The sequence below is a fragment of the Gigantopelta aegis genome, chromosome 3, assembly GCF_016097555.1.
Source record: "Gigantopelta aegis isolate Gae_Host chromosome 3, Gae_host_genome, whole genome shotgun sequence".
Classification (NCBI taxonomy): domain Eukaryota; kingdom Metazoa; phylum Mollusca; class Gastropoda; order Neomphalida; family Peltospiridae; genus Gigantopelta; species Gigantopelta aegis.
In genome coordinates this window covers 4901493-4927557 of record NC_054701.1, presented here as the reverse complement: position 1 = coordinate 4927557, position 26065 = coordinate 4901493, and the positions used below count along the sequence as shown (strand labels likewise).

Below are 26065 nucleotides of genomic sequence, written 5' to 3'. Positions count from 1 at the left end.
GACCTTGATATTCCTGTAGATGGCTGCCGGATATATATCTCTCAGCACTATCTTGAGGATACGATGGATCGTTGTGTTGGTCATATCCGGTATCAAGAGTCCTTGCCTGTACAGTCCGTCCTGTTTTGCAGTCACGTGGATCTGGTTGCCAGTTCCTGTTGAGTGCAGTTGGTATTTCCCAATTCCGTTGGGTAGGTTTCGCCAATTGTTCTCATTCCAGAGTCCCTTTAGTTGGTTGGTGTCGGTGAAGTCGCCGTGGATACAACCCTGCCATTTGGATGGGATGTTTTCACATACGATAGTCCATTTGGATTGGTCGAGTGTCCCCGGTTCGGAAACCGTTGACATCTTCCTCCTCTTGGACTCCCCTCCGGCTGCAGGGTCGGCAACAACATCATCAGTGGAAGGCGCTTGTGGGCTCGCTGGGGGGTCCGTCACGATGACGTGTCCAGTTTCCATCTCAGCAGGTGGGTCGTCAGGAGGGATCGCCACTGTCAGTGGAGCTGACAGCTTTGGTCCCCCCTGTTCCGCTCCTGGCGAGTGCTTCCGGTCAGAAACTGGGAGCGGCTGCGCAGAGTGAACCGCCCCCGGTGGTTTAGCCACCGGGTTTGGATCACCCTGTCTCGCTCCCGTTGGTCTGATCTTCCTCTTCGGGGCAGGTGGGACCGCTCCTGGCGGTTGAGCCGCTAGGTTTGGTCCCCCCTGCGAAGTCTTAGGTCGCCGCCTCCGGTTCCTCCTCTTCGATCCTGATGAGTTGGTAGCTCCGTAACTCAAGGTTACAACAGCACTGTCTCCATTGTGTTCAATGCGGTACTTGACTAGTGGGCCAAGTACACGCAACACAGCCCCCAGGGTGGGGGGGAGAGAAATCACCACGTTCTCGCTAGACAACTTCATTGTCTGAAGGTCGAGGTAAGAAATGCAAGAATCGAATGGAGAATAATAATTTAAATATTGACCAATCACACTTCGCCTTTTATAACGTTATTTGGGAGCATACAAATTCTAAAAATATCGGGCGAGTCTATTTTAGTGGCCGCAGTACAGCGAACCATACTAATACGTACGTGGTGGGTTATCAGTCTTCAATTTTACATTAAAAATTATTTATTTATTTATTTAAAAAACCCACCTAAATCAGTCTTCAGTTTTACATTACAAATTATTTATTTTATAAAAATAAAACATGTTTTAAGGCATTCGTAATTCACACGAAACATGTCGTATACCCTCAGGATAATTCGGAATGTTTTCAAATTATTTTTAAATCACTGGCAGGATTCTGCAAGTAAGGTTTTGATTGGTGGACATGAGCTCCAACTGGCTGGTGTTAGATCCACATGTAATAGTGGAGCTAATTTTAATTAGATTGCTCAATATATAAGTACTACGAGAGTTCACTTGTTTCATATTTGAAATGAAAGCTAACTATTAGTAATACGTAATGGATTCTTAAACCTAGTGGTAGCCAATAAGATATTTAAAAAAACTGCATTAAGTTTTCAACCCACAAAGCAGTGTAGCGGACGTTTTTCTGCTCGGTTTGACTGAACTAAGCCCAGTATTTCCATTCCTTTAAGCTTTGGCTTTTAGACCCACAAGACATGATTTGTGTTTGCCGTAAATGAAATGGAGAATCTCTTTTGTGGCAATCGAACAATTGACCAATGACCGATTCGTATGTAATCACGTGACTTTTAAACCTGTTAGGAACGAATTATGAAGTGTGTTGTTAATATTGGTTTGTTACAAATCTAATTAATTATTAAAGTATCATTAATATTACGTCATGTATTATACTATTATAGTTATTTATCCCGATCAACTTTATACCGGTTACGTTTCTTCATTCTGTTACTGACACAAACTGGCACAAAAATCCAAATTTGACACCCCAAAACTCGAAACTCGTGTTTTGATAATTTAATCGCCCCATTTTCTACGTACGATTTTGAACTAGTATTAACAGTATCTTATTGAACGGTATAATATCTATCCGGTCCCCCACGCATTATTATTTTTAGTTATGGTTAGGTTGGAATTAGGGTTAGGACACATTTGGGTAGGACTTTTCTTTGGCACTGTCACGTATAAAGAACATAAATAGGGTTAGGGTTAGCAACAGTGCCAAAGGAAAGTCCTTCCCGCAGTGCATGTTAAGGAAGTATTGACATAACCGTATGTGGTGTATGGTAACGTGCCCTGTGCACTGGGCCATCCAATGATCCATGACTCAATGACTGGGGAGAAATACTGCTAGTTTGAGTATTCGGCCGTTAAGTGCTAGATGGACATTTCGACGGTTATGATCGCTCTCTCGGCCAGCGATAACTTGATAGTGAAAATTCACAATTGCTGCCTACCACTGGATAATACCTACCAAAGAAACGTTTCTTTTTAATTTCTAATGTAATAAAATGGCCTGCTAATATGAATTGTTTGCTTACATCATGATCTGTACAGTCTTTTTACACTTAAACACGCACAACACACACACACACGCATGCTCTAATACAATGTTCAATAACCCTATGTTTGACATTAAATATCATTACATTACCACATTAAGTTGATCATTTTCTAGTTTGCTAATAATAAATATTTGATATATCAATCACTAATACACACTACAGGAAGAAATCCATCAACACCTATGTATTTAATCAGAACATTGCTGAAAGTGAAATGTTAAAACTGGATACTTGCATTAATGAAATATATCGATGTGTACATGTTTTGACAGTTACGTACAGATACTAATCTGAACATATGATTTGTAATTTTTTTTTTTTCAGATTTATTTGGCTTGTGTCAATACATGTAGCTGATGGTGTTGCCTGTTGTTGATATTTCACAAGTTGTTTGATATGTCTGAAAACAGTCCAGCCATGGCAGGTAACTGGGATAACACTTTCTCTGCAGAAACATGTATACACTCCTCTTGTTTTATCACTGTTATTAGAATGCTCCTATTTTTTGTGAATATTGCATGTATTCTTGATAAATGGGCTTCAGAATGAGTCGAAAATGGTCATTTAGCTTACAGATTCGGTAAAAATGACAACAGTGCATTTTTCAAGACCACAAAATTCTTAAGTAAACAGTATTTTGTTCATGAATCCTTTGTTTCATTTTCTTGTGATCAGTGGCATTTTATTTCCAATGTTTATGCATGGTTTTAATTACATCTAACAACAATATGGTTGGAAGCAGTCCATCAGGTCTGATTTTGAGGAATAATGAAAATTATGAACTTGATAAATGTGTCGTAATCTATGGCTTACCATGCAGGTCTGTACTTTGTGACAGTAACCTATATGTGGGTTTCTAATACCAAGCACTGTGCTTATTTTAATGCTGAGTACAAAATTAGTACAAAGCAAGCATTAATTACTTTTGTCCAATTAAAATTTAAAACATTTTTTTAAATTTTGATTATGGCTTGTAGTTATATTCATATATTACAAATATATACATGTGTGCTCTTGTTTTAAACTACACATACATGCATATCCCTTACAAGTTGCAAGATGCAAGGTTTGCTTATTTTTTAAAGATCATATAGTTGTTTAAATACCATATTAAAAAATAATAAAACATCTGTACTCATTCTTCTCTAACTCTTACATTGAAAATGGAGTTGAGCAGCTTTGCCTAACCAATCTAAAATTAATAATGGTTTTAAAAGGTATACTAAATGTAACTATATATATTTTGTTTTTGTTTTTTAACCAGGTGGGTGCCCTGTTGGAATACTGATTGATCTTGATAGTCCAGCAATTGACACAGATTTCTGCAATGAAAACGAAAATGAAGATCCAAATGGTACGTTTACATTAACAGGTATGAAGAAAATTTTTCTTTAATCAATGTTTTTAATGAAAATCAACTTTAAAGGAGGTCAATCACGGATTTAGTGGGCCTTGTTTCTCTAAATACAGTGGAACCTCGTTAGTCCGGACTCCAGTAGTCTCGAATCCTCACCGCACGGACGTTTCTTTTTGCAAAACGAAACGATCACTCAGTAAAGTTATTCATTAATCAGATATTCAGCTTCCGGAACCGGACGGTCATAATTCTGAACCAAATGTAAAAAATAACGGCAAATTGCTTCGTTTGACCGGTCGCCGCTGATTGAACATAAAAGTAATCTGCCAATTAACGCTCACGGAATCAAGAGAGAGAAAATGGCTGCACAGGGTTTCACACCGCAATTTATTTTACCATTCACCTGTGTTTATTTAGTGTTAGTCGGATAGAGCACAAGTGTTTGATGTTTTTTAAAATATAATTTCTTTGATCTATGACCAGACTGGCTGTTTTATTTTATGAAAAAAGAAGAAGAGTATTTTATTGTTAAAAGTGGGTAACTCTTGATCATACCCTATGGTACCCCATGACCTCGTTTTGTAACTACCCTCCTAACTTACCTGTATGATTTATTACTGAATACTGTTCATAACTGTTTTGGTGTCCAACTCAAGAGTATTGCCAGTCACCCAAAATAAAGACAAAGGAAACGTCTTTATATGTTATTGCTATCAAAACACTGGCTCGCGACCATTTCACAAGTGCAACAATGCTCATTCAGTTTCACGCTGGTTTTGAGAGAGTTGTATTTCTGTGCTAGGGGCGGAGGGATGTATCATGTCGGCGCTAGTATTATATCAGTAGCTATAGCAGAAATGAATTATAATTTCGCCATTTAATATGTTTAAAATATAATCTGTAAACGTAAAAACTTTAAACTAATAATGATTGTATTTAAGTGAGAAACAATATGCATTCCTCAACAACGTACCCACTTCGTGGAAATGAACTCAACCACGTGGCCTAGATTTACATTAACTGGTACGACTAATAAAATTTAAAACTTGTCGCTAGTAATCAAACATTTAGTATCAACAATGTAACATGTCTTAAACAGTATTTCATTTTATTTAATCGCATTTTCTAACTTTAAGACAAGCATCTGGCAGTACACTACTGAATAGTAGACTGGCCTCACGGACATGCAAATAGTGCCTTATTCACACCACGAGACGGATCAACAGAACAAAACTGGTTGAAGAAATGTCAGGTTCTAAAAATCAAATGTGTCGTTTTTATTTTGTTTGTGAATCAAGGGAGGTTACTCATCATATACATTTCAGTAATCCGGAAATACGTTAATCCGGACGTTTTTTTTAATAACCATACTACGTGCAGGGACAAGTTCAGCCTGCCCTTTGTGCACACATTAATCTTGCATTTTTATTGCCAAAACTCCTCCAGATAAAACACCACCCCAAAAAGGTAGTAGTAGGCTAATAATAGTAGTAGTAGTAGTAGTAGTAGTAGTAGTAGTAGTAGTAGTAGTAGTAGTAGTAGTAGTAGTAGTAGTAGTAGTAGTAGTAGTAGTAGTAGTAGTAGTAGTAGTAGGAGGGACAAGTTCAGCCTGCCCTTTGTGCACACATTAATCTTGCATTTTTATTGCCAAAACTCCTCCAGATAAAACACCACCCCAAAAAGGTAGTAGTAGGCTAATAATAGTAGTAGTAGTAGTAGTAGTAGTAGTAGTAGTAGTAGTAGTAGTAGTAGTAGTAGTAGTAGTAACAACAACACCACCCCAAAAAGGTAGTAGTAGGCTAATAATAATAGTAGTAGTAGTAGTAGTAGTAGTATTACTACATGTATTATAATGTTGGTAAAATCACGTTGCGGTGGGGTGGGTGGGGGTGGTTGTTACAGAAACGTTACATAAATTTAGAGGGGGACCCGGGAGTGGTCTAAGCTTTACTAGTAGCCTATAAAAAATGTATTTTGAGTTTTATTGGCCCTTGTAATTTTGAGCATTTGAAATATGACTAAATACAGCAAAATAACCTTTTAGTCATATTTATTAACGGTAAAATTAACTTTTTTTTACAAAATTTACATAAGCAGCCTCAAAATTGCAATCGCTGAAAAATTATTAAGTTCAAGCCCTGTTGTTAGTTTGTATACTGTCCGTAGTTAGTTTCTCTTTCAGTTAATCCATCATCATTATGATTATGATTATTATTATTATTATTATTTATTATTTATTTATTATAATTAATTTTTTGTTAGTACTGTAGGGACAATATGACGCTATTCATATATCTATGGAAAACGTACACAAAAGGGTCTGCTAAATTCATATACTCCCCCACCCCGTCCCCTGTTCAGAAAATGCACTGTTCGTTCAGTACTTAGTATGTATTCCTCCTGTTCCAGATGGTTCGGTAATATGGATCAATCAAATACATGTACTTATTTACCGCCTATATACATTTTTGCTGTGAATATAGCCAGCCCTTGTTAGTGGAGGCTATAGACACGGCCTTCGTATATATAGTCACATCGTATATAAACACTGTCTAGTTCAGTGTATTCTTTAAAAATGTAACAATTCCTATCCCAAGTCAGCTGTTATGGCATATTTTGTATAATAATGAATTTGACAAGGTGGAAAATGACGTTGATTGTGATCCAATGTTTAGAGTTTTTCGCGCACGACTAACAATAAATTTACCTATAGATGCAAAGGCCTAACTAGTCGGGATTGTCAACGTTTAACATGCTTCTGTTACTAAAACAATTAATATGTAAGCTTAATATCATTCAGTACATGTTTTTATTAATTTTTAATAACTTATTTTCATTGTATTTTTGTTTTTCGCAGAGGACGGTCAAGCATTCTCATTACACGAGCTTGGTAAATCGTTTTGGCACTGCGGTTATTCGGGGAATGCCCATCACGTGACTCAAAATACACCTCTGCTCTCCAAATAGCCGTTATTTTTCTCAGAATTATGGACCGTACCCATAATTCAATTATTTTTATAAAATATCAATAATAAGTGTGATATGGTGGTTATGTAGATGGTTCAATAAAGTACTTTTAGGTACAAATCAATGTATATATTGTCATATAATATTTTGTTGGGTCAATAATTAGGTCAACCATCCGTGACAGAGCGCGTTTAAGCATATATGCAGAGGTAATGGTACAACAGACTTTGTGCTAAATAATGACATTAGATCTCGGATGACTGGTGTCACCATGATTTAAGATTGACTTATAGTTTCAGCACATCATACATGAAGGGTCACTGTTCTTTGTAGATGCGTAGTGCACAATGGCATACAATATACACATTTTGTAGTCATTGATATATTATGTCAAAATACAATAAATGTTTACAACAGTTTTGAACCAGATATAAAAGTTTTATATATATTTAAAAAGAAAAACCCCAGCAAGAAACAAACTTATTATTATTTTGTATCTGTCGTGTCCCCCTACATGTAGTTGTGGTAGCATCTCTTACGTTTGCCTACGGCTAAGTGCCATTCCTTGTCTGCCGGAGGTGGGGCGAGGATGGTGGAGCCGGCGGTTGAATCTTGGCTGGTTGGCTGGTCAGTGATGTCGCCTTCCTCTTCACCACCGCAACAACAACAGGATCCGGAGCCGACTCGACGGGAGCGGTAGGTAAAGTTAACCGCTTCACCGGAATCGGCTTTGGAGTGGAGGTGGTGTGTTGCGGTGGTGGCTGACACATCGCTGTATTAAGCTGACTGCAGGCTGCGTTGGTTGATTTCTCTGCCTTAGGCGTCGAACTCTTCCTTTGCTGGATTGGGGTGGGGGTGTGGTGTCGCATATATCTAGAGTGCAGGGCACCACTTCTAATCGCATTGCTAGTCAAGCTCACAATGAGATATAAATGCACATAATTGTATGCAGATCAGAATACTAAGGTCGACGACAGTCACTTTTTGGTTCCTTGTTTTGGCTTTGTACAAAATAAATAAAACATATCCAACGGTAAATTTTTGATATGATATATTTGACAAAAGGTACTTTTAATTTTTTTTCATTTTTAAAACTTAAAATTAATATTTTGTCCAGAATAAAAAAAAAAAAAAAAAAAAATACTGACCTGTAAACAGCATTGTCTGCTTGTTATAGAATTTATTTTGTAAAAATTTGACAGGGGTCATGGTTTTTATTTTAATGTGGCGAAGCATTGTAATAATGTAGCTAATTTTGAATTTGAATGACGTCAGTATTCCAATGATGTCACTTTGCATCTCCTTAAAATAACCTTAAACTGGGTACACGACGTTTCCATTTTAAGAATGCTGGAAACATTCCAGTGCAAAATTGCTATTGAAATTGTTTTGTTTGAACATTACTAATGCAGCTGAATGTGTTTGAAGAAAACCTTGTGATTAAAAAATTGTACCTTTTACGAACTGTGGATTTCAAGTGAAATTACGGTAAGATATGCTATATTTATTGTGTATGAAGCCAAAACAAGGGTGCAAAAAGTGACTGTCGTCGACCTTAGGTACTAAAGAGTTTATCTTAAATTTAATGAATATCTTTTAGACTGTATCGAGATATCCCGGAGTGATGAAGGTGACCGCCGACTGAGCCACACCCTTGTGATGTCCATGGACCAGGAAGACCGGATCCTGAAGGATGTCACAGACAAGGTGGTCAGCAATTGTCAGCTGGAAGACAGTCCAGGTCGGAGCTTCAATAGTAGTCAGTCATTCTGCACACACACACTGTATTCATGGCATTTTATCATACCATCAGCAGACACTCAACCAAATGAGTTTTGAATTTTGTTTGTTTCCTGTCCAGATGTTAATATTGTTGTGATTGCCATCTGTTATTTGCTTTTATTAACCTACTTCACTCATGTCACCTTAGTTTGTGCATGTTAATTATGTTACATTACGTCTTGAAACAAGTATTGGGGTATGTTTGTAAACAAACAAAGAATGTTAATTTAATTAATTAAACAATGATTAAAACAACACATCTTGATTGTGAAGATATGTATAAAACTGATAGATAATAATTTGATTGAAAAAAACCCTCTGAATTAATGCACTAAAAGTATACTTTTGCCAACCTCAATCAACGTTGTTTTGTATCATCTGTCAACATGAGTGTCACCGCTGTAATGATTAATCTTGTATATCAACTTATACAAGTTTAAATGGAAGCTTCAATACATACCTTATTGTAATTTATGAATCCATAAATGAAATAAATGTTTTATTTTATCTGTTAACGTAAACATCCAAGAATACTTTGAATTTCCCTCCCAAGTAACACAACCAATATGGCTGCCCTGACTTACAGCATGGCCTATTATTGCTATAGTCTATTTAAAAATTATCATTGATTGTCCTGTATTTGTAACGAACACTATTTGTGATCATTTACACAGTTAATATTAGACAACTTTTGTTGAATAATGATCATAAATTTTGACATTGGCCTTTTTTTAGATTGTCATTTTGAGTTTTCCAAACATGTAGCATGGAACACCATTTATATTTATCTCATTTGCATAACCTAATTTTTCCTGAAAAAAATTGTCGGATCCATTACCTGTTGTTGTTTCTGTGAATATTAGCGACAGAAGTGGTTGTTTTAATGTTTGCTGGCAGACTTATGTGCCATCATGCAGGCCAATAAATACAGGGGAGTGCCACTAAAAATGCGCTCATTACTTGAGTTTAAATTTTTTTAATTAAAATAACTTTCAGTAGTAACACGTTTATTGTTCAATTATATTGTGGCTTTTAAACAAATATTTTTAAAGAAAGATTTTAGCATTAAATTATAACACAGATGCTTAGGTCCGTAGACTTAGGTGCCACAAGTGTACTGGATTTTTTTTTTTTATTAAAACCACGTTGAGTACTTGTACCCACAAGTTTATAATTTTTACTCCCATAAGTTCACTTAAATGTTTTATAAATAAATAAAATAATGTTCGGATTTGAATCGGTAAGTATTATTTTTGTGGATTTATGTAATTTTTGTGAATATTTAGATCAGTTTCTGTTGATTAAAATTAGGGAAAAAATTGAAAAAGTCTTCTTTATTTCCGGCATTTGTGGCCAACTGTCCAGTATTTGTGTCCATTATCCCATTAAGTGGTTTTCTGACCAGAAGTTTATTTTTAAAAACAAACTCCAATTCAAATCCCAATATTTGGTGATTTTCGTTGTTGGGTAAAACGATATTATCAAATTAGCTGTCACAATCGGCTATCGATCCCTGAAAATGACCGCGACGTGCCGCCATTGTTGTAGTCAGAAGGTTAAAAAAAACCTGCTAATACTATTCATAGAATACATTACCTTTGATTGAATACTAGTCATAGAATACATTATCTTTGATTGAATACTGGTCATAAAATACATTACCTTTGACTGAATACTATTCATAGAATACTTACCTTTGATTGAATACTGGTCATAGAATACATTACCTTTGATTGAATACTATTCATAGAATAATTACCTTTGATTGAATACTGGTCATAGAATACATTACCTTTGATTGAATACTATTCATAGAATAATTACCTTTGATTGAATACTGGTCATAAAATACATTACCTTTGATTGAATACTATTCATAGAATAATTACCTTTGATTGAATACTGGTCATAGAATACATTACCTTTGATTGAATACTATTCATAGAATAATTACCTTTGATTGAATACTGGTCATAGAATACATTACCTTTGATTGAAAAACGTTTTGTTTTAAGGAGGATACAATTTTTAATCTTACAATTAATATGAATCTACCTCTACACTAGTAAAACCAATGCATTGTATTTTCAGAAGTGCTCATTCAGGATGAGATATTTGACTTTGACTTGGTGCTGTCACCCAATGACAGGTAAAATCGCCAACCAGTTAGCAGAGTAGAATAGAAAACACTTTCATTTTGTCTTCATACAGTCCACTGCTGTTAATGTTTTCAATCCCAATAAGTACATCATTTTCTGTGTATATGAAACCTTGTTCAAACACTTTAGATCAAACACTTTTGAAGGAAATGTTTTATTTAATGACCAAACACTTTTGAAAGAAAAAAAAAGTGTCTGGAACTACAAAATGATTGGGCGACATTCTAATGAAGAATACAATATGTTGATTTATCTGTATAACAATAGGGACGGAATGTAGGCCAGTGGTAAAACGGTCACTTGATGCGCGGTCTGTTTGGATCGATCCCCATCGGTGGGCTTATTGGGCTATTTCTTGTTCCAGCCAGTGCACTATGACTGGAATATCAAAGGCTGTGGTGTCTGCTGTACTGTTTGTGGGATAGTGCATATAAAAGATCTCTTGCTACTGATGGAAAAATGTAGCAGATTTCCTCTCGAAGACTATATACAAAATTACCAAATGTTTTACAACCAATAGCCAATGATTAATAAATCAATGTGCTCTAGTGGTGTCGTTAAACAAAACAAAGTTTTAACTCTGTATTACAACTAGTATAAATTTGAGCTCATACAATGGAAAACTTTAGTGTCATGTTTATTTTTATTATGAGATTTTCTTTTTGTTTTTTAAATAATTGTATGTTGCATATTTTAAATCCCTTTATGCTTTGCAATAAAACATAAATAGAACAGCTTTAATCAATAAAAGTAGACAAAAAAAAGCAGGTTTTTGTTATTATTATTATTATAATCTATTTTTTTATTCTCCGTTTAGGCAAGCTGCAAGGTCCTATCAGTTTTTTAGTTGTGATTTTTCTAAGTTTTTTAATCAATAATAAGTAGTTTGTCTTTTCAGTATGATATTTTACAGTTTGATATTTTACAAAAATGATTTGTGGATAAGTATCTTGGCTGTTATTTTGTAGTTCACTGTTGGAGGAACAGGAAGAAGAGGTTTTCTTTGGACCTGTTGGATTCCGAGAGAAGCTGGTCAGCTCTGTGGTTCCACTGGCCAGTCTGGATCCGATGAGCCCACTTAACCCAAAACAGATGGCAGAGATTGTGAAGGAGGCACACAGTATTGCCTATCAGTTCTCAAGGTTAGCTGTCGACTCTGAGGGCAACAACACTTTTCCCTTTCCTAAGTTTCTACCAAGCAAAAAGAAATCGCCGGCAAAACCTCACCAACGAAAAGGAACATTTGAATTGGAAAAACCTGTGGAAACGTTACTGCAAGATGGATCCAAAATTAAAATTCCCTCTGTTGGTAATCAGGAAAATGTTGCCCCAATTCCTATAAACAATCGGATGTCTATGAAATCTGCTGCACCAGTCAATCCTCATAAAAGCATTCCTGCTGTTCATAACAAACTAGCAACCAAACTTCGATGTATCAAGCAAAGTAATCTGAGAGCGTCTGAGATAAACAGTGAAAAGCAAACAGACAAATCATCATCTTCTTTGAAGGTTGACGTGAAAAGTAAAGATCTTCACTCAAAACTCAAGAAACCCACGACGTTGACACAGGTCACAAAAAACAGAAGTTATACCCTTCTGCCTAAGGTATTTGGTTGGTTTAAAAATAATATTTGTACCTTTTTTTTGAAGATTTAATCTGTGAGTTTAATATGACATCTTTTAGTTTACCTCTCATATCAGCTTTTATGTATAATCATGGTTGCAGAGTTGGTAATACTGTTTAGAGGCTAGTCAAGAAATGAAATTTATAGTTATGCAGAGCTGACAAAATAATAATTGCAGAGGCATGTTTTTTTCAATTAAAAAAAGTCTTAGTTTGATGAAAACAATTAACTTGTTATCAATAACAGCACAGATTATTGAGATCCTAAATACAGGGAGAACCAAAGTTCATGTTAACTAGTCCGAATGACATTAACAACTACAATAAATTACACTCCTACCTTTAATTACCTTTGGATTTTGTACATACAGACATCTAGAAAAAAACATCATATTGACACAGATTCCACATATTAGATGATACCAGGGTTCGCACAGGTGCTTGAAAGTACTTGAATTTTCTTAATGTGTTTTCAAGACCTTGAAAACCTTGAAAAATTGTATTTTTGTGAAAAAGTCTTGAATTTTATTTTCCTCTATTGAAAAAATAGGGAAAATGCCTTTCCTAGCTTTAGTACAAAAAATTTAATCGCTTCCGTAGGTTTATTTACGTGTCAATCCAAAACTTCTTTGTCATTCCCACCAAATATGTGCTTCGGCTGTCCACGGAAATTAAATATTCACAAATACTGCTCTGATTTGGTCAAAGTATTTGCACATGCGGACATGTGGTCGTTATGCATCATCGGAAGACGCCATTGTTTGATTGTTAAATTGACCATGAAAATTCTTTCAACATGCCAGGCAAGTGTAAATTTAACAATACCTGGTTGCAAACCGAGGATTACAAGGACTGGCTTTTGCGCGATGCAGACTATGCTCTAAAGCATTCAGTGTAGCAAGCATGGGCGAGGCAGCGTTACGAAGTCTGTTTGTTTGTAGTTTGAATAAATGATCAGGTGTGTACTTTGTTTTGTTTCTCATGCTAGTTTAACATATTTAATATGTGTTAGTATTTTGCAACTCGATACATTTTGTGACTGGGGTTTACTGGTGAGCGATAATAGGCGAACAGCCATAGTGCTCTTGGGAAATGATGTCACAGATTAGTTCAACGACGCCCGCGCTCAAGATGCAGACAAGCCGAGCTCGATATGTGTACGGTGATGTCCAGTAAACTGGCGCACCTAAGCATTAAAATATCGTTTTTAGAATTAAAACTGGAGGGCAAAGCTGTAAAATTGGTTTGTATGAAATAAGTAGTGCATCATCTGTAATACTGTTAGTATCTGTGACATCTGTTGTACAAAAACACATAAATATCGTCAATAAAACGATTTCTGTTTGGACAAAATATGGGTAAAATCTATGAGTGATTAAAGGAAGGATAATAATATTCCACTCCATCATCCATCTGCACAAGAAAGAAGACACGAGAACAAAATTCAATAGGGTTGTGGACAGTGCTTCTCTTCAAAGTAATTGGCTTCTGGATATCAAATAAAACGGCCATGATCTGGAAATTTGGAAATAATGTTTCTTTTGTTTTGTTTGTTTCTTTTCAGGTTAAAAGTTGTGAAAATGTAAATCAGCTATCTGTGAATGGAATTCCTAATACTGAAATCAGTGGCGAGTCTGATACAGACAGTATGATGTCTGATAAAAGCGATGTCTCAGCATCTAAACTGCCCACTTTCAAGACCAGCTTGCCTGTAGTGGTATGGGATTGGGTTTTTTAATCTGTTTGAATGTGAACTTGGAAATAATTGATTATCTGGGTCAATTCATATTTGCTTATTTTGCAAATGATTTTATTAGAAACAATTTAATTTATTTGGCGAGACAAAATTTATTGATTTTCAATTAAATGTCACTATACTAAAATTAAACACGTAATCCAAATGGTATTGTGGATATCACAATAGTAGTTAAAAAAAAAATCTTTTACATTCAGTGTACAAGTGTTTACAAAGCCCTCTAAGAATTGAAATTTGTTTGTGTAAACTATTTATGAGTTACGCAAAAACTAATTTAGGTAAACTATTCCTTTTATACATAATCTGTGATGACCATGCAAATGATGTCATAAATTCAATTCGTGAACAGAAGATAGGTTATAAAAAATATATACTTACGCGAGCAAAGCACAAATAAAATGATCACCGACAATTTTGCGAGGCCTGTGAACATGTAAAGCAGCAGGCTGTTGATAGACACACTCGTAATTCCAACCCTGGCTGTGAATCTTCTGCTCTTCTAGTTGATTACACTTTCACTAACAGATACACCTTACAGAAAAAGGTGCAGTTAGTTTTTGGTTAAAATGGTCAGTTTTTAATATTTTGCATTGAGAGAAAAAACAAGTTGGGAAAAAACTAACTGTGCAGCAATGAATTAGGGCAGGATGCCGATAATCAGTGGTTGAGTGGCAACTAAATCGGGGTAGGGTGTGGCCCCTTTTTATTGCTAGCTAGAGCACTAAATATGGAGTGTTGGAAAAAAATGTATGTACAAGACCAATATGTGAATTTCTGTTTGTTCCAGACTAAGAGTGTGGAACCTGTTGATGAATCGGCAGTGAAAAGAATGCGACAGTACAGTGGCGTATCGGAAGCAAACTCGGACACTTCAAGCATTGCTTCTGATCTAAGTGATTTGTCGATATCAAAACTTCCCATTTGTAATCTGGTGTGTTCCTCTGTAGTTAATACAGCTCTTCTTATGATTAATGCTTCTACTAATGATTCTGTTTAAATATAACTTCCAAATAATTTTGTTAAATTTTCCAGTGGTGTGTAAATATGACCACTCAGACCAAAATATGGTCACTGCTTTATTGGGGCAATTCCATGTGAATGGTCCCCAGAGGTCCAATTTAAACAAAATAGCAAATTCTTTGCATTACTTTTTGAGATTTCCTTCAGGTGTTGTTATATGTTGCCACATACAGAAGGGACTGTTCTTCAAGTTTTACTACTTAACAATCATTTCTGTGATATACCTTACATTGTTACGGAGTGACATTTATTGTTTGATTTATTTTAATTATTAGCCAATGAAGTCCTCACTTCCAAGCAAAAAATCTAGAATTCCTGAAATGGGTGTGAAGAAGCAGATTCCAGCAGTAAGAAGTGGGATCCCACCGATCAGCAGTAAATTACAGCCACCTAAAACAGCTATGCCGTTAACAAAAGCACCAATAGGAACTCTGCAGCTGGTTCGACCTGGACAAATACAAAAGAGCAGACTGTGTTTTCCACGAGGCAAGCCCATAGCTGCTGCCCCGGGTCCAATCAAGGCTCTGGTCCCCACAAAACAGGCTGGACCTGGCACCAAACTCAACAGTGGTAAAGTGTTTGCTAATTGTAGCTTTAGTAATATCACTTTTACGTTTAAGCTGAGGGCATACATTTTTTATTTATTGTCTGTCATTTTTGTTGTTTACAGTAACTCCAAATAAATGTAAAAAAATATATACAGTAAAACCCCTATAAACCAGACATCCTTGGGACCAAGTAAAATGTCTGGTTTCAAGAGGGGTCCAGGTTAGAGAAGTTGAGTTCTGTACTACAGGTACTTTTTAAAAAGGGACTCTGTAAAACATCTGCTTTTGAGGGTCTGGTTTTGAGAGGTTTCTCTGTATATATTTAGAGTTAGGTCACATTCTTTTTGGTTTTGCTAAAATAAAAAAATATGAAATATCAGTGATAACCTGTATTACAAATATTTAGAAGCATCTGTAGTCGGGTTACTTATGGATATGAGAACAAAATCAAGTATTCTGTCACTTTTATTTTTGTTGATTTTGGTTTTGTTTGTTTTAGTTACAAATAAACCAGACATTACTGTGAAACCCAAAGCAACTGAAAATGCTTCACTGAAAACATGTCAAAGCACTGTGATCAAGCCTGGTAGCCCGCTCCAGGCAAATAGACTGAATGTGAGAACACCCATAAAGTCGACATCCAGGCAAGCATACACATAACTTTTATAGCATTTTTATCTTGCACGTCAGTCTTTGTGTATCTGTTTTTATGCTGGAGACAGGCTGTAAAGCTGGTTAGCTACTTTAGACAACTAGATTAATTTTTGACAAAAACCACATTGAGTGGGTACAAGTTTATAATTTTTACTCACATATATTCACTTAAATAATTTATAAATACATAAAATAAAGTTCATATTTGAATCGGTAAGTATTATTTTCGTTGGTTTTTATAATTTTTATATTTTAGATTGGTTAATGTTTTCTTTCAGACATTTGTGACCAGCTGTCCAGTATTTCTATCTATTATTTCCAATAACAGTCCTTTTCTGACCAGATTTTTTTTTTTTAAATGAACTATTCATATCCTAATATTTAGTGATATTCGTTGTTGGTAAAACGATCAAATTTATTATTAAATTAGCTGTCACAATTGGCTAGCGATCTCTGAAAATGACCGTGACGTGCCACCATTGTTGTCAAGCGAATATACTTGCCGAAAACTTCAACTAAAAATTACAAGCTATTTTCATTGGAAAATCAAAAACCTAAAGATACAGGAAGCTGAGTTGTCTTCTGTTTCCTGTTATACAAGTCTTTCCAGTGAGTGTTGTGCAAAACGGCGGGAAATATGAATTGGGGAATGCACTGCATACATTTACGTTGATTGGTGTAACATCTGGCGAGATATCTCGCCTGCAGTAGTCAGAAGGCAAAGATTTAAGCCATCGTTTTTACTCCCATCCCTAGCTATGCAAGACAGACCCAATCCATGATGTCCATATGGAATAAATCTGTCTTGCATAGGCTATGATGTCATTACGTTTAACATGGGGAGTAGTACTTCATTGGTAATATATGACATCATATTAAGGTGAGTTGGTTAGTTTTAGATCAATATTTTGTTATTAAAACCTGCCTTGTAAATGCTGTCTTATTAATTTGTCACATGAAACAGACCCGGCAAATATGATAGTGTAGTTTATTTATGAAAAAATTGTCAAATAAAGAAGGTACTTTTTCAGCCATCTTTGTTTGTTTGTGTAAAATAATAATTTATTTATCGAATTGATGGGGAAAAAAAGACTCCATCATATGCGGTCATGTGCGATAGAAGATGTACACCTTTATGGTGGAAATTTCGACCCTGGGAACTCCGCAAGCCTCATCCCAGGTTGAAATTTCCACCACCTCGGGTGTACTTTTTCTATCCCGCATGACCACATATGATGTAGTCTATTAGTATTGTGCTAGCTGTGTCTGTTATTGAATCTAAACTAACCAGTGACTGCTGCACGGTTCCTGACACTGGAGTGTGCAGACTACTGGATTAAGGCAATAACTTCAACTATGTCATTTTAAAATGATTGTTTTATATTGATATAGCCAAATGTATCCAGTGATTTTATAGGTATGATTTATTTTTATATTTTAGTTCCACTTCATCAGTTGATACTCCAAGCAGACGACGTTCGTGTTTACCAACCCCATCTAAAAAGAGGTTAAATTCTACTAGCTCAATACCTCCAAGGTAAAAATCACATTACTTCATATCATCCATAGACCATATTATAAATTGTGAATTTTGCACACACAACTTGCACTGATGATGCTAAAATAAAATGAGTGTCCAAGGTCCTGTCTGATGAAAAAATTGTACCCAAGGTTAATTACAGTGATCCACATTGAATTTTACGGCTGGCACATGTAAGCTTTACTGTGTGTATATTAGATCCATTTTGACACAAATGAGTTCATACCCTTCTTCGAAAATCATGATCATTTAAAATCTTTGTTAGTGACTTACAACTGTCTAGGACCCATTGTAAATTTTAATTTTATTACACACATGTTCAGGGCATAAAATTTGGCACGTACGATTTTGTCTGTTGGTTATGCAAAACCAATATCGACACGAACGACGGATCATTCATGCAAAAACTATAATCGCTCGTCAGAAAATATAAACTGAAGTGTTTTGGCTAATATAACTATTTTTCGAATAAAATAATAAGAGAACGGGCCTAGCATTATAGGTGTGAAAAAAACACAATGTATCCATTTGAACTCGACATCACGGTCAATTACAAAGTCGGCACTGTCATTAGAAGTGTCAACATTTAGTAACATAGTCGCACATTCCCTTTGATCAATTCACTACGTGCGGAAAACAATACGCGGTTTGGAAATTAAAGCGGTTTATGAGTATTTATTGAACGTGACATCACCTTAGCCCGGCATTTAGTTATAGAGTTGTAAAATGTCGGACCTAATGCGAAAAAACACAAAAAGGACACCGTTAGTGAAAAAACTTTTTAAAAATGCAGCTGCAGTCTATCTTTTTCCATTAAGCGAAGTCATTCGATTTATGTGCCATGACCCTGTGACATTACCCATAAAGCACTTGCTAAGCTGAAACTCTGAGATGGTTTATATATCAAGATCGTAGCATACGGTCCATACTTTAGGACCTAGATTCCTGTTATAGGACTAGTTTTCATTAATGGTGTCGTCATCCCTGATTAGAGAGCTCGTGGTAAATATTCTTGTGAACAATAAACTCGTGCAATAAATATGAAGCAAAAAAAAAACGTATGTGAAATTCTGTATATTTATTTACTTTTTGACACTTGTGTGGTTACGTTGAAATATATGTATTAATTCTGAAACATGTTTTGTAATGAAAACAAGTACAACCCTTGCTAAATCAATTTATTAAAATATGACATACACAGCGAAGAAAACAGTACGTTTAATAAGGGACTTTAAAATAACGAAGTGGAAATTAGAACATGATGAAACACTGAGTTGCAGCATTGATTGGATCGATCGAGGATTCGCAAAACTTCGGGTCTTTCCGTTCAGATCCAGAAGCTCAAAACTTCCGGGAAATCCCCGTTTCGTTCAGGCTATTTTTTGGCGCCAACAAGTACTCCCCTGTAACAGAACCAATGGGGTAGTGTGCTAAAATGTAAATGGCAGCTTTCAAGTTAGTCCCAGCATACCAAATAATAATAATAATTTAGTATTTATGGTAAGAATTTGGAGAAAAGCTATGAAAATCACCCATCTTAGATTCTCATTTGATTACCGTTGCCAGTTAACCTTTTCATTTGTATCTGAACCACTGGAGAAAATCGTTCGTGCAAACACTAAAACCACACGAATGACATATCGTTTGTCTGAAAAAAATCAAATTTTATGCCCTGCCTGTTGGTGAGAACATCATTATTTTTGACAACACATACTGTTAACACAAATAGGTGTGATAACAATTTAAAGACATACGACTGGCTGCTCCTAGGTGATTACCAGGTAGCCACTGCCATACCATTGAATAAAAAAATTGATTACTCTATGATGTATAAGTTAACCTGAAATTGATTGTCTGTGACACATTAAGTTATTTTAAACCTGGTTTTTGAAGCTATGTAAGAATACTACAGTAGTGTCTATTAGATACCATTTATCTCACATTTAAAAATGTATCCAAGTATCAATCTCTAGATATGTTTTAAAACAACTTGTAAGATAAATAATATCGAACGTCCACTCGTAGTATTCTCTATGATAGCAAGTACGTCACATATTGGGACAGGCTGGCGACCATAGGAAAAGGTTATGTCATGATGGTAGGTATTTATGATGATAGACGTGTTTCGGGAAACAAGGCCAATGACATTTGTATCACAATTTTCATAATTATTAAATGTTTGTAATATTGATTTATTGGTTAGTGAAACACAAAAGAAGATATCAAAATATTGAGAAGTGTAATACGAAACCCCTGATTTTTAATGTCCCAAACATCATCTCTGCTAATATTACAAATGACATGTGTAGTGCTTACTGGATGTGACATCCTTGCAACAAAGAAAGAATAACTTCTGAAATGACCTGTTTTTCAGTCCTCTGACAAACCGCAGCAGTGCAAGCAGCAATACGTCGACTGGATCGAGACGACTCCTGCTGAGTGATGGGTGCGACTCGCCAGTGTTTTCACAGTGTACCATTTCAACTAGCATGGAGCACATGACTGCACCGGTTAGCATGTTTATTTACTTTTCACACCAGACAGCTCATCTTAGTGCCGGTAATATTTTTTACTTGGGGCAATTAATACATTATCTTGTCACAATTATTGTTTACTTCAACTTGATCTAAAAGGTCTGAAACATCTAACAACCAAAGGCTCCAGTGTTGGTATCATGAAAAGGACCAACAAAATACCAATCACGACCTACTGGAACTGGAAGCCATTGGTTGTTGGAAAGGGCGGACCATGTAGGATAGAGGTGTAGTGATGTGGCCATACAGTATTGTATCATCTATTTAGACGAGCTGAATTATGATGCATACAATATATACACGTCATAATGTCACCGACACTAGTATCCAAGGTGCTTACCTTTTTTGTTTTGCATAAAATGAAGTTTAGTTAATAAAAACATCCTAAAATCCAGAAACACATTGCATTTGCTAAAACTGATAACTTGAGGAAGATGTAAGTAATATATAATTTTATTAATGATAAAAAAACTGTAATTGCTTAAAATATTGAAAACTGCTTAAAGTGCCATTAAAAAATAAAAATAAAAATGTTTTATTTAACGACGCACTCAACACATTTTATTTACGGTTATATGACGTCAGACATGGTTATTGACCACACAGATTTTGACAGGAAACCCGCTGTCGCCACATAGGCTACTCTTTTATGACAGGCAGCAAGGGATCTTTTATTTGCGCTTCCCACAGACAGGATAGCACAAACCATGGCCTTTGTTGAACCAGTTATGGATCACTGGTCAGTGCAAGTGGTTTACACCTTCCCATTGAGCCTTGCAGAGCACTCACTCAGGGTTTGGAATCGGTATCTGGATTAAAAAAAACCATGCCTCGACTTGGATCTGAACCCACCAGTACCTACCAGCCTGTAGACCAATGGCTAACCATGACATCACCGAGGCCGGTCCAGTGCCATTATGAATCACGACCCATGAATTGGATACGTATGTTATCACAACCCAACCCATATTATTACATCTCTAATAAGTATAATGGGAGGAATGCAATAATGATGAGAGGTCAGGTTAAATATATCTGAATTGGGGAAAAACTATTTTGTTAAATACTTTGATCTTGTTAAAACAATCTTTCAAGTTTAAAATTATGTGCAGTAGTATTGTGTGGCTGTTTAAATGTGTAACAGACTCTTTTGTTTCCAGGATAAAAATGATGAATCACCAAGTGGTATGCAGGTGAAATTCTCAGAACTTTACTAAAAATACTTTCAAAAGGTTTTCCAACAGCAGACATGCTACAGTTCGTCCCATCCTCGTACAATTTTTTTTGTGTAAATTTCTGTTTGGTGTGAATAAAAGTGTTTTGGAAATAATAAAAAGAAAATATTATTTTTGTGTGCAATTTATAAAGCATTCAGCTCAGAAATAAATTGCTTGTATTAAATTCCATAGTATTAAAAAACGGTGTTCCCTGTGGCTATTGAGTTTTTACTTATGTGCTGAAAATATATCATTTTGTAATGACTGAAATCTAGTGTTTACAAAATTAGGAGCAGATTCCAAATTAATCATTCTTTGTAAAAGATACCAAATGCTTTTCTGTGGAAAACCTTGTTTTTATGTTGCACATATGCACCATACTAACAGTATGTATAAACACTTTGTTTTTGTAAGTTTGTTTTTTGTTTTTTTAACAGAATTGATTAATTCTTTTTACAAAGACCAATGGAAAGTTTGTCTGTCTGATGCCCTAATCTCAGTATGTTCCTAGACACTGTTCACATTAACAAATACAATGTTTTCTAACTCAAAGAATATATTTTTTTATAATACTGTTCAAATTGTTAATCGTATTTATTATGAAGTAACCTTATTTTTAGCTCAAAATGCATGAAGATAAGCAAATTGATTGCTCCCATTTTTTGCAACTGAATGATTTTTTCTATCCACAGCAAAAATAGATTCTTGTGTCAAACAGTTAGATTTACAACTATATCACATATAAATATGCTAAATTATAAAAAATTCTGGACATACATAATATTTCTAAGCAAATCTGTTCCATGAACTTTAAAATCCAAGTATCATTATTACATCATTCTTGATTAGGATTTTAAATTAAAATCCAAGTATCATTATTACATCATTCTTGATTAGATTAACAGCATCTCCCAGTGTTTAACACCTGGTGTGGATTACTCGTTATATGTCGATGATTTTCAGATTTGCTATAGATCGTCCAATATGAGTATCATTGAACATAAGTTGCAGCTTTGTTTGAATAAACTTCATCAATGGGCAACTGACAATGGTTTTCGATTCTCAAAGGCAAAAACGGTTTATATGCATATCTGCCAGAAAAGAGGTCTCCACTTAGACCCACAGTTGTTTTTGGAAAAAAATCCAATTCCAGTTGTGGAGGAGATTAAATTTCTGTGGGTTATATTTGAAAGGAAGCTATCTTTTGTGCCCCATCTCAAATATGTTAAAAAGAAGGGCTTGAAAGCTCTCAATATTTTAAAAGTTATTGGTAATACAGAATGGGGAGCAGACCGAAAGGTTATGCTCCCTCTGTATAGATCTCTTGTGAGGTCTAAACTAGATTATGGATGCATTGTGTATGGGTCGGCACGCAAGTATTACTTGCAGATGCTAGATCCTATACACAGTCTTGGTGCATTTAGAACATCTCGTGTAGAGAGCTTGTACGTTGATGCACACAAACCTTGTTTGGGTGCTAGACGTGTCAAGCTTTCTCTGCAGTATGCTGCCAAGATTAAATCTTTACCAAAACATCCAACACATGATGCGGTGTTTGATAACAAATATATGAAGTTGTTTGATGCAAGGCTAAATGCTGTTCGTACATTTGGTCTTTGCATTAAGCGCTTTTTGTCGCATTCCAACATTGATTTAACTGACACTTTGGAAACTCCTTCATATTTTGTTTTACCACCCTGGTGTATTACACCACCTAAAATTGTGTTTGATCTGGTGCATCTGAAGAAAGATCGTACAGATGCTGTTGTATATAAACATTTTTTCATGGAAATTCAAGACAGGTACCATGATTACATTCCTGTGTATACAGATGGATCACGGGATGGGAATTCTGTGGCTTGTGCAACAGTCTTTCCATCAGACACTATCATTTCCATGCGACGGCCTGACTCAGCATCAATCTTTAGTGCTGAAGTTTGGGCAGTCATTAAAGCCTTAGAAGAAATCAAAGATTCAATAGCATCCAAATTTATTATTTTTACAGACTCACTTTCGTGTCTTCAAGCTTTACGAAATATGAAGCTGGACCATCCCTTAATTGGGATGGTGATACGAAAGTGTGTCTTTTTATCTATTGCCAATAAAGACATTGTATTTTGTTGGGTACCCAGCCATGTTGGCATCAGGGGTAATGAAAAGGCAGATTTTGCTGCCAAGTCTGCTTAGGATTTGCCTCATGCCAGGGTTGGTGTACCTTATACTGATTTTAAATATTGTATCAACCAATTTATCTTTTCAACTTGACAACGTGATTGGGATGGTGAGGTTGCGAACAAGCTTCATGCTATCAAGCCAGTCTTGGGAGAGTGGCAGTCCTCTTATAGACAGTGCAGGAAGGATGAAATAGTCTTGTGTCGTGCCCGCATCGGTCATACTCACTTGACCCATTCATTTATCTTAAAGAAAGATCCTCCAGCTCAGTGTGAGCACTGTCAGTGTCTTCTGACGGTACGCCACATTTTGGTGGAGTGTCAGTTTCTGAAAGAAATTTGAAAAGATATATTTGGACCACGAACTGTGATGGAATCATTTTTATTGCAATTTTTACATGATACTGAATTTTATTCTAAATTTTAATTATATCTATCTGATATTTGTATTTTTACACAGTCCTTTACACTGTGTTTTTATTTAACTTGAATTTTTATATTGATGTTGATCATCACTTACTGTTTTCATTTACCACAGTTTGACACCCAATAGCCGATGTATTTTTCGTGCTGGGGTGTCATTAAACATTCATTCATTCATTCTTGATTAGAGATCTATTGGATTTAAGATAATCCTCACAAGCCAGAGGTGTTGTTTAAAAGAAATATTCTTACATTATTTGTATTAAATAATGATTGCAATATTTGTTTTAGCCACAGAAGCATCCAGTTCAGAATACTCCTGATGTGCCCAAGAAACCGTGCTCAGTCTGGTCGCCAGTGAGAAGGTATCGCCACAACTCCACAGATCAGCATTTTCAGTGCACCAAAAGAATGAGTTTACATCACTAGGCTGTGTGTCTGTAGCTCCAAATTGTATATTGTGGCTCATCTGTGATTATATTTTGATAGCAATAACTTCTTGTCCTTAATACAGATTCTGTAGACAATGTCCCAATTGACAAGGCAACAGGTACAGGGCTAAAAATTTTCACAAATCTGCAAATCAAATTGTCAGCATTAAACATCTGAATCTAGGTGGATTTGTGTGAAATATTTCCAAAAATATATATATTTTAATAATCAGTGCATAAAATGTTACTAAAATAACTCTAGAAATAATATATAGAGGTTATTACCAGTGTTTTTCGGTATCATCAGTATCATATATTAGGAATAAAAATTGTATTATGCGAGCCTCTGGCGAGCATACTACATTATTTTTATTCCTAATATATGATATTGTCGATACCGAAATACACAAGGATAATAATCTCTTTATCATATAAGCTCAAGCTTAATACAACATGTTTTTGTAAACTGTACACACAACTTTAATTCCAGTCCGCCATTACTAGATATTCAAATGACGTAAGAATATGTGGTGCCGTATATTTTTGAATGGAAATGATGTCAAACTCGAATGACGTCATTTTGGATGTCCTTACATCAAAATAAAGTGTCAAATTGACATTGAAATGTTTTTATTTGATGACTATGAATGCATACGTCAATCATGGAGTGTCACCCAAGTACGTTAGCTTAAATGTCCATAAACCTAGTGCCGAGACCTCGACTAATTTACATCTAATTTGCATAGTTATCAAATTCTTTAAGTATGTGATCTGAAAAATATCACATACTTTGATTGCACTGAAAATGTAAGATATTTTATATATATATAAAGAAGGAAGGAAATGTTTTATTTAACGACGCACTCAGCACATTTTATTTATGGTTATATGGTGTCGGACATATGGTTAAGGACCACACAGTTATTGAGAGAGGAAACCCGCTGTCGCCACTTCATGGGCTACTCTCTTCGATTAGCAGCAAAGGATCTTTTATATGCACCATCCCACAGAAAAGGATAACACATACCATGGCCTTTGGTATACCAGTCATGGTGCACTGGCTATATATTATATAAAGACTAGTTCTTGAATTTCTGTCTAAACAGGTTTTTATGCCCATCTAAGAGTCATATTATGGTATGGTGTTTTTCTTGTCTGGACCATATTTTGCAATTGTGAATGTTATAAGATGGGGAGGTGAGATTGCAGCTTAAAAGCTGATGAGATTTTGTTCAGAAGTTAATGTCTTTGAAAATTAAGAATTCAAGTATTATAATTAATATTTGTTACTGTGATTAATCCTTTATTTCTAATACATGTTTTAACTGTGTAACCAGTTTAATAGTTTGGTAATATAGAAGATAGCAAAAGTAAATATCTTTGATTGGTAGTAATACAAAATTCTTTCCAG

The 26065-nt window shown here is 35.4% G+C and overlaps 1 protein-coding gene across 6 annotated transcripts; it reads left to right on the top strand.

Moving 5' to 3' along the window:
• Nucleotides 1–1683: 1683 nt before the first annotated feature.
• On the top strand, nucleotides 1684–24978 carry LOC121367424 (flocculation protein FLO11-like). Of its 6 annotated transcripts, none has more exons than XM_041491582.1 (14): nucleotides 1684–1741; nucleotides 2796–2895; nucleotides 3736–3825; nucleotides 8396–8536; nucleotides 10669–10726; nucleotides 11705–12341; nucleotides 13925–14077; nucleotides 14904–15047; nucleotides 15412–15706; nucleotides 16184–16328; nucleotides 17780–17875; nucleotides 20253–20388; nucleotides 21573–21605; nucleotides 24515–24978. In XM_041491582.1, the coding sequence occupies exons 2-14, from the start codon at nucleotides 2868–2870 to the stop codon at nucleotides 24650–24652; spliced, it is 2094 nt and encodes a 697-aa protein (XP_041347516.1). In that variant the 5' UTR covers nucleotides 1684–1741; nucleotides 2796–2867; the 3' UTR covers nucleotides 24653–24978. The 6 variants fall into 6 exon arrangements, with proteins under 6 accessions (XP_041347516.1, XP_041347518.1, XP_041347514.1 ...); XM_041491584.1 differs by having other exon boundaries at nucleotides 3736–3843; nucleotides 21573–21597; XM_041491580.1 differs by having other exon boundaries at nucleotides 3736–3843.
• The last annotated feature ends 1087 nt before the right edge of the window (nucleotides 24979–26065 follow it).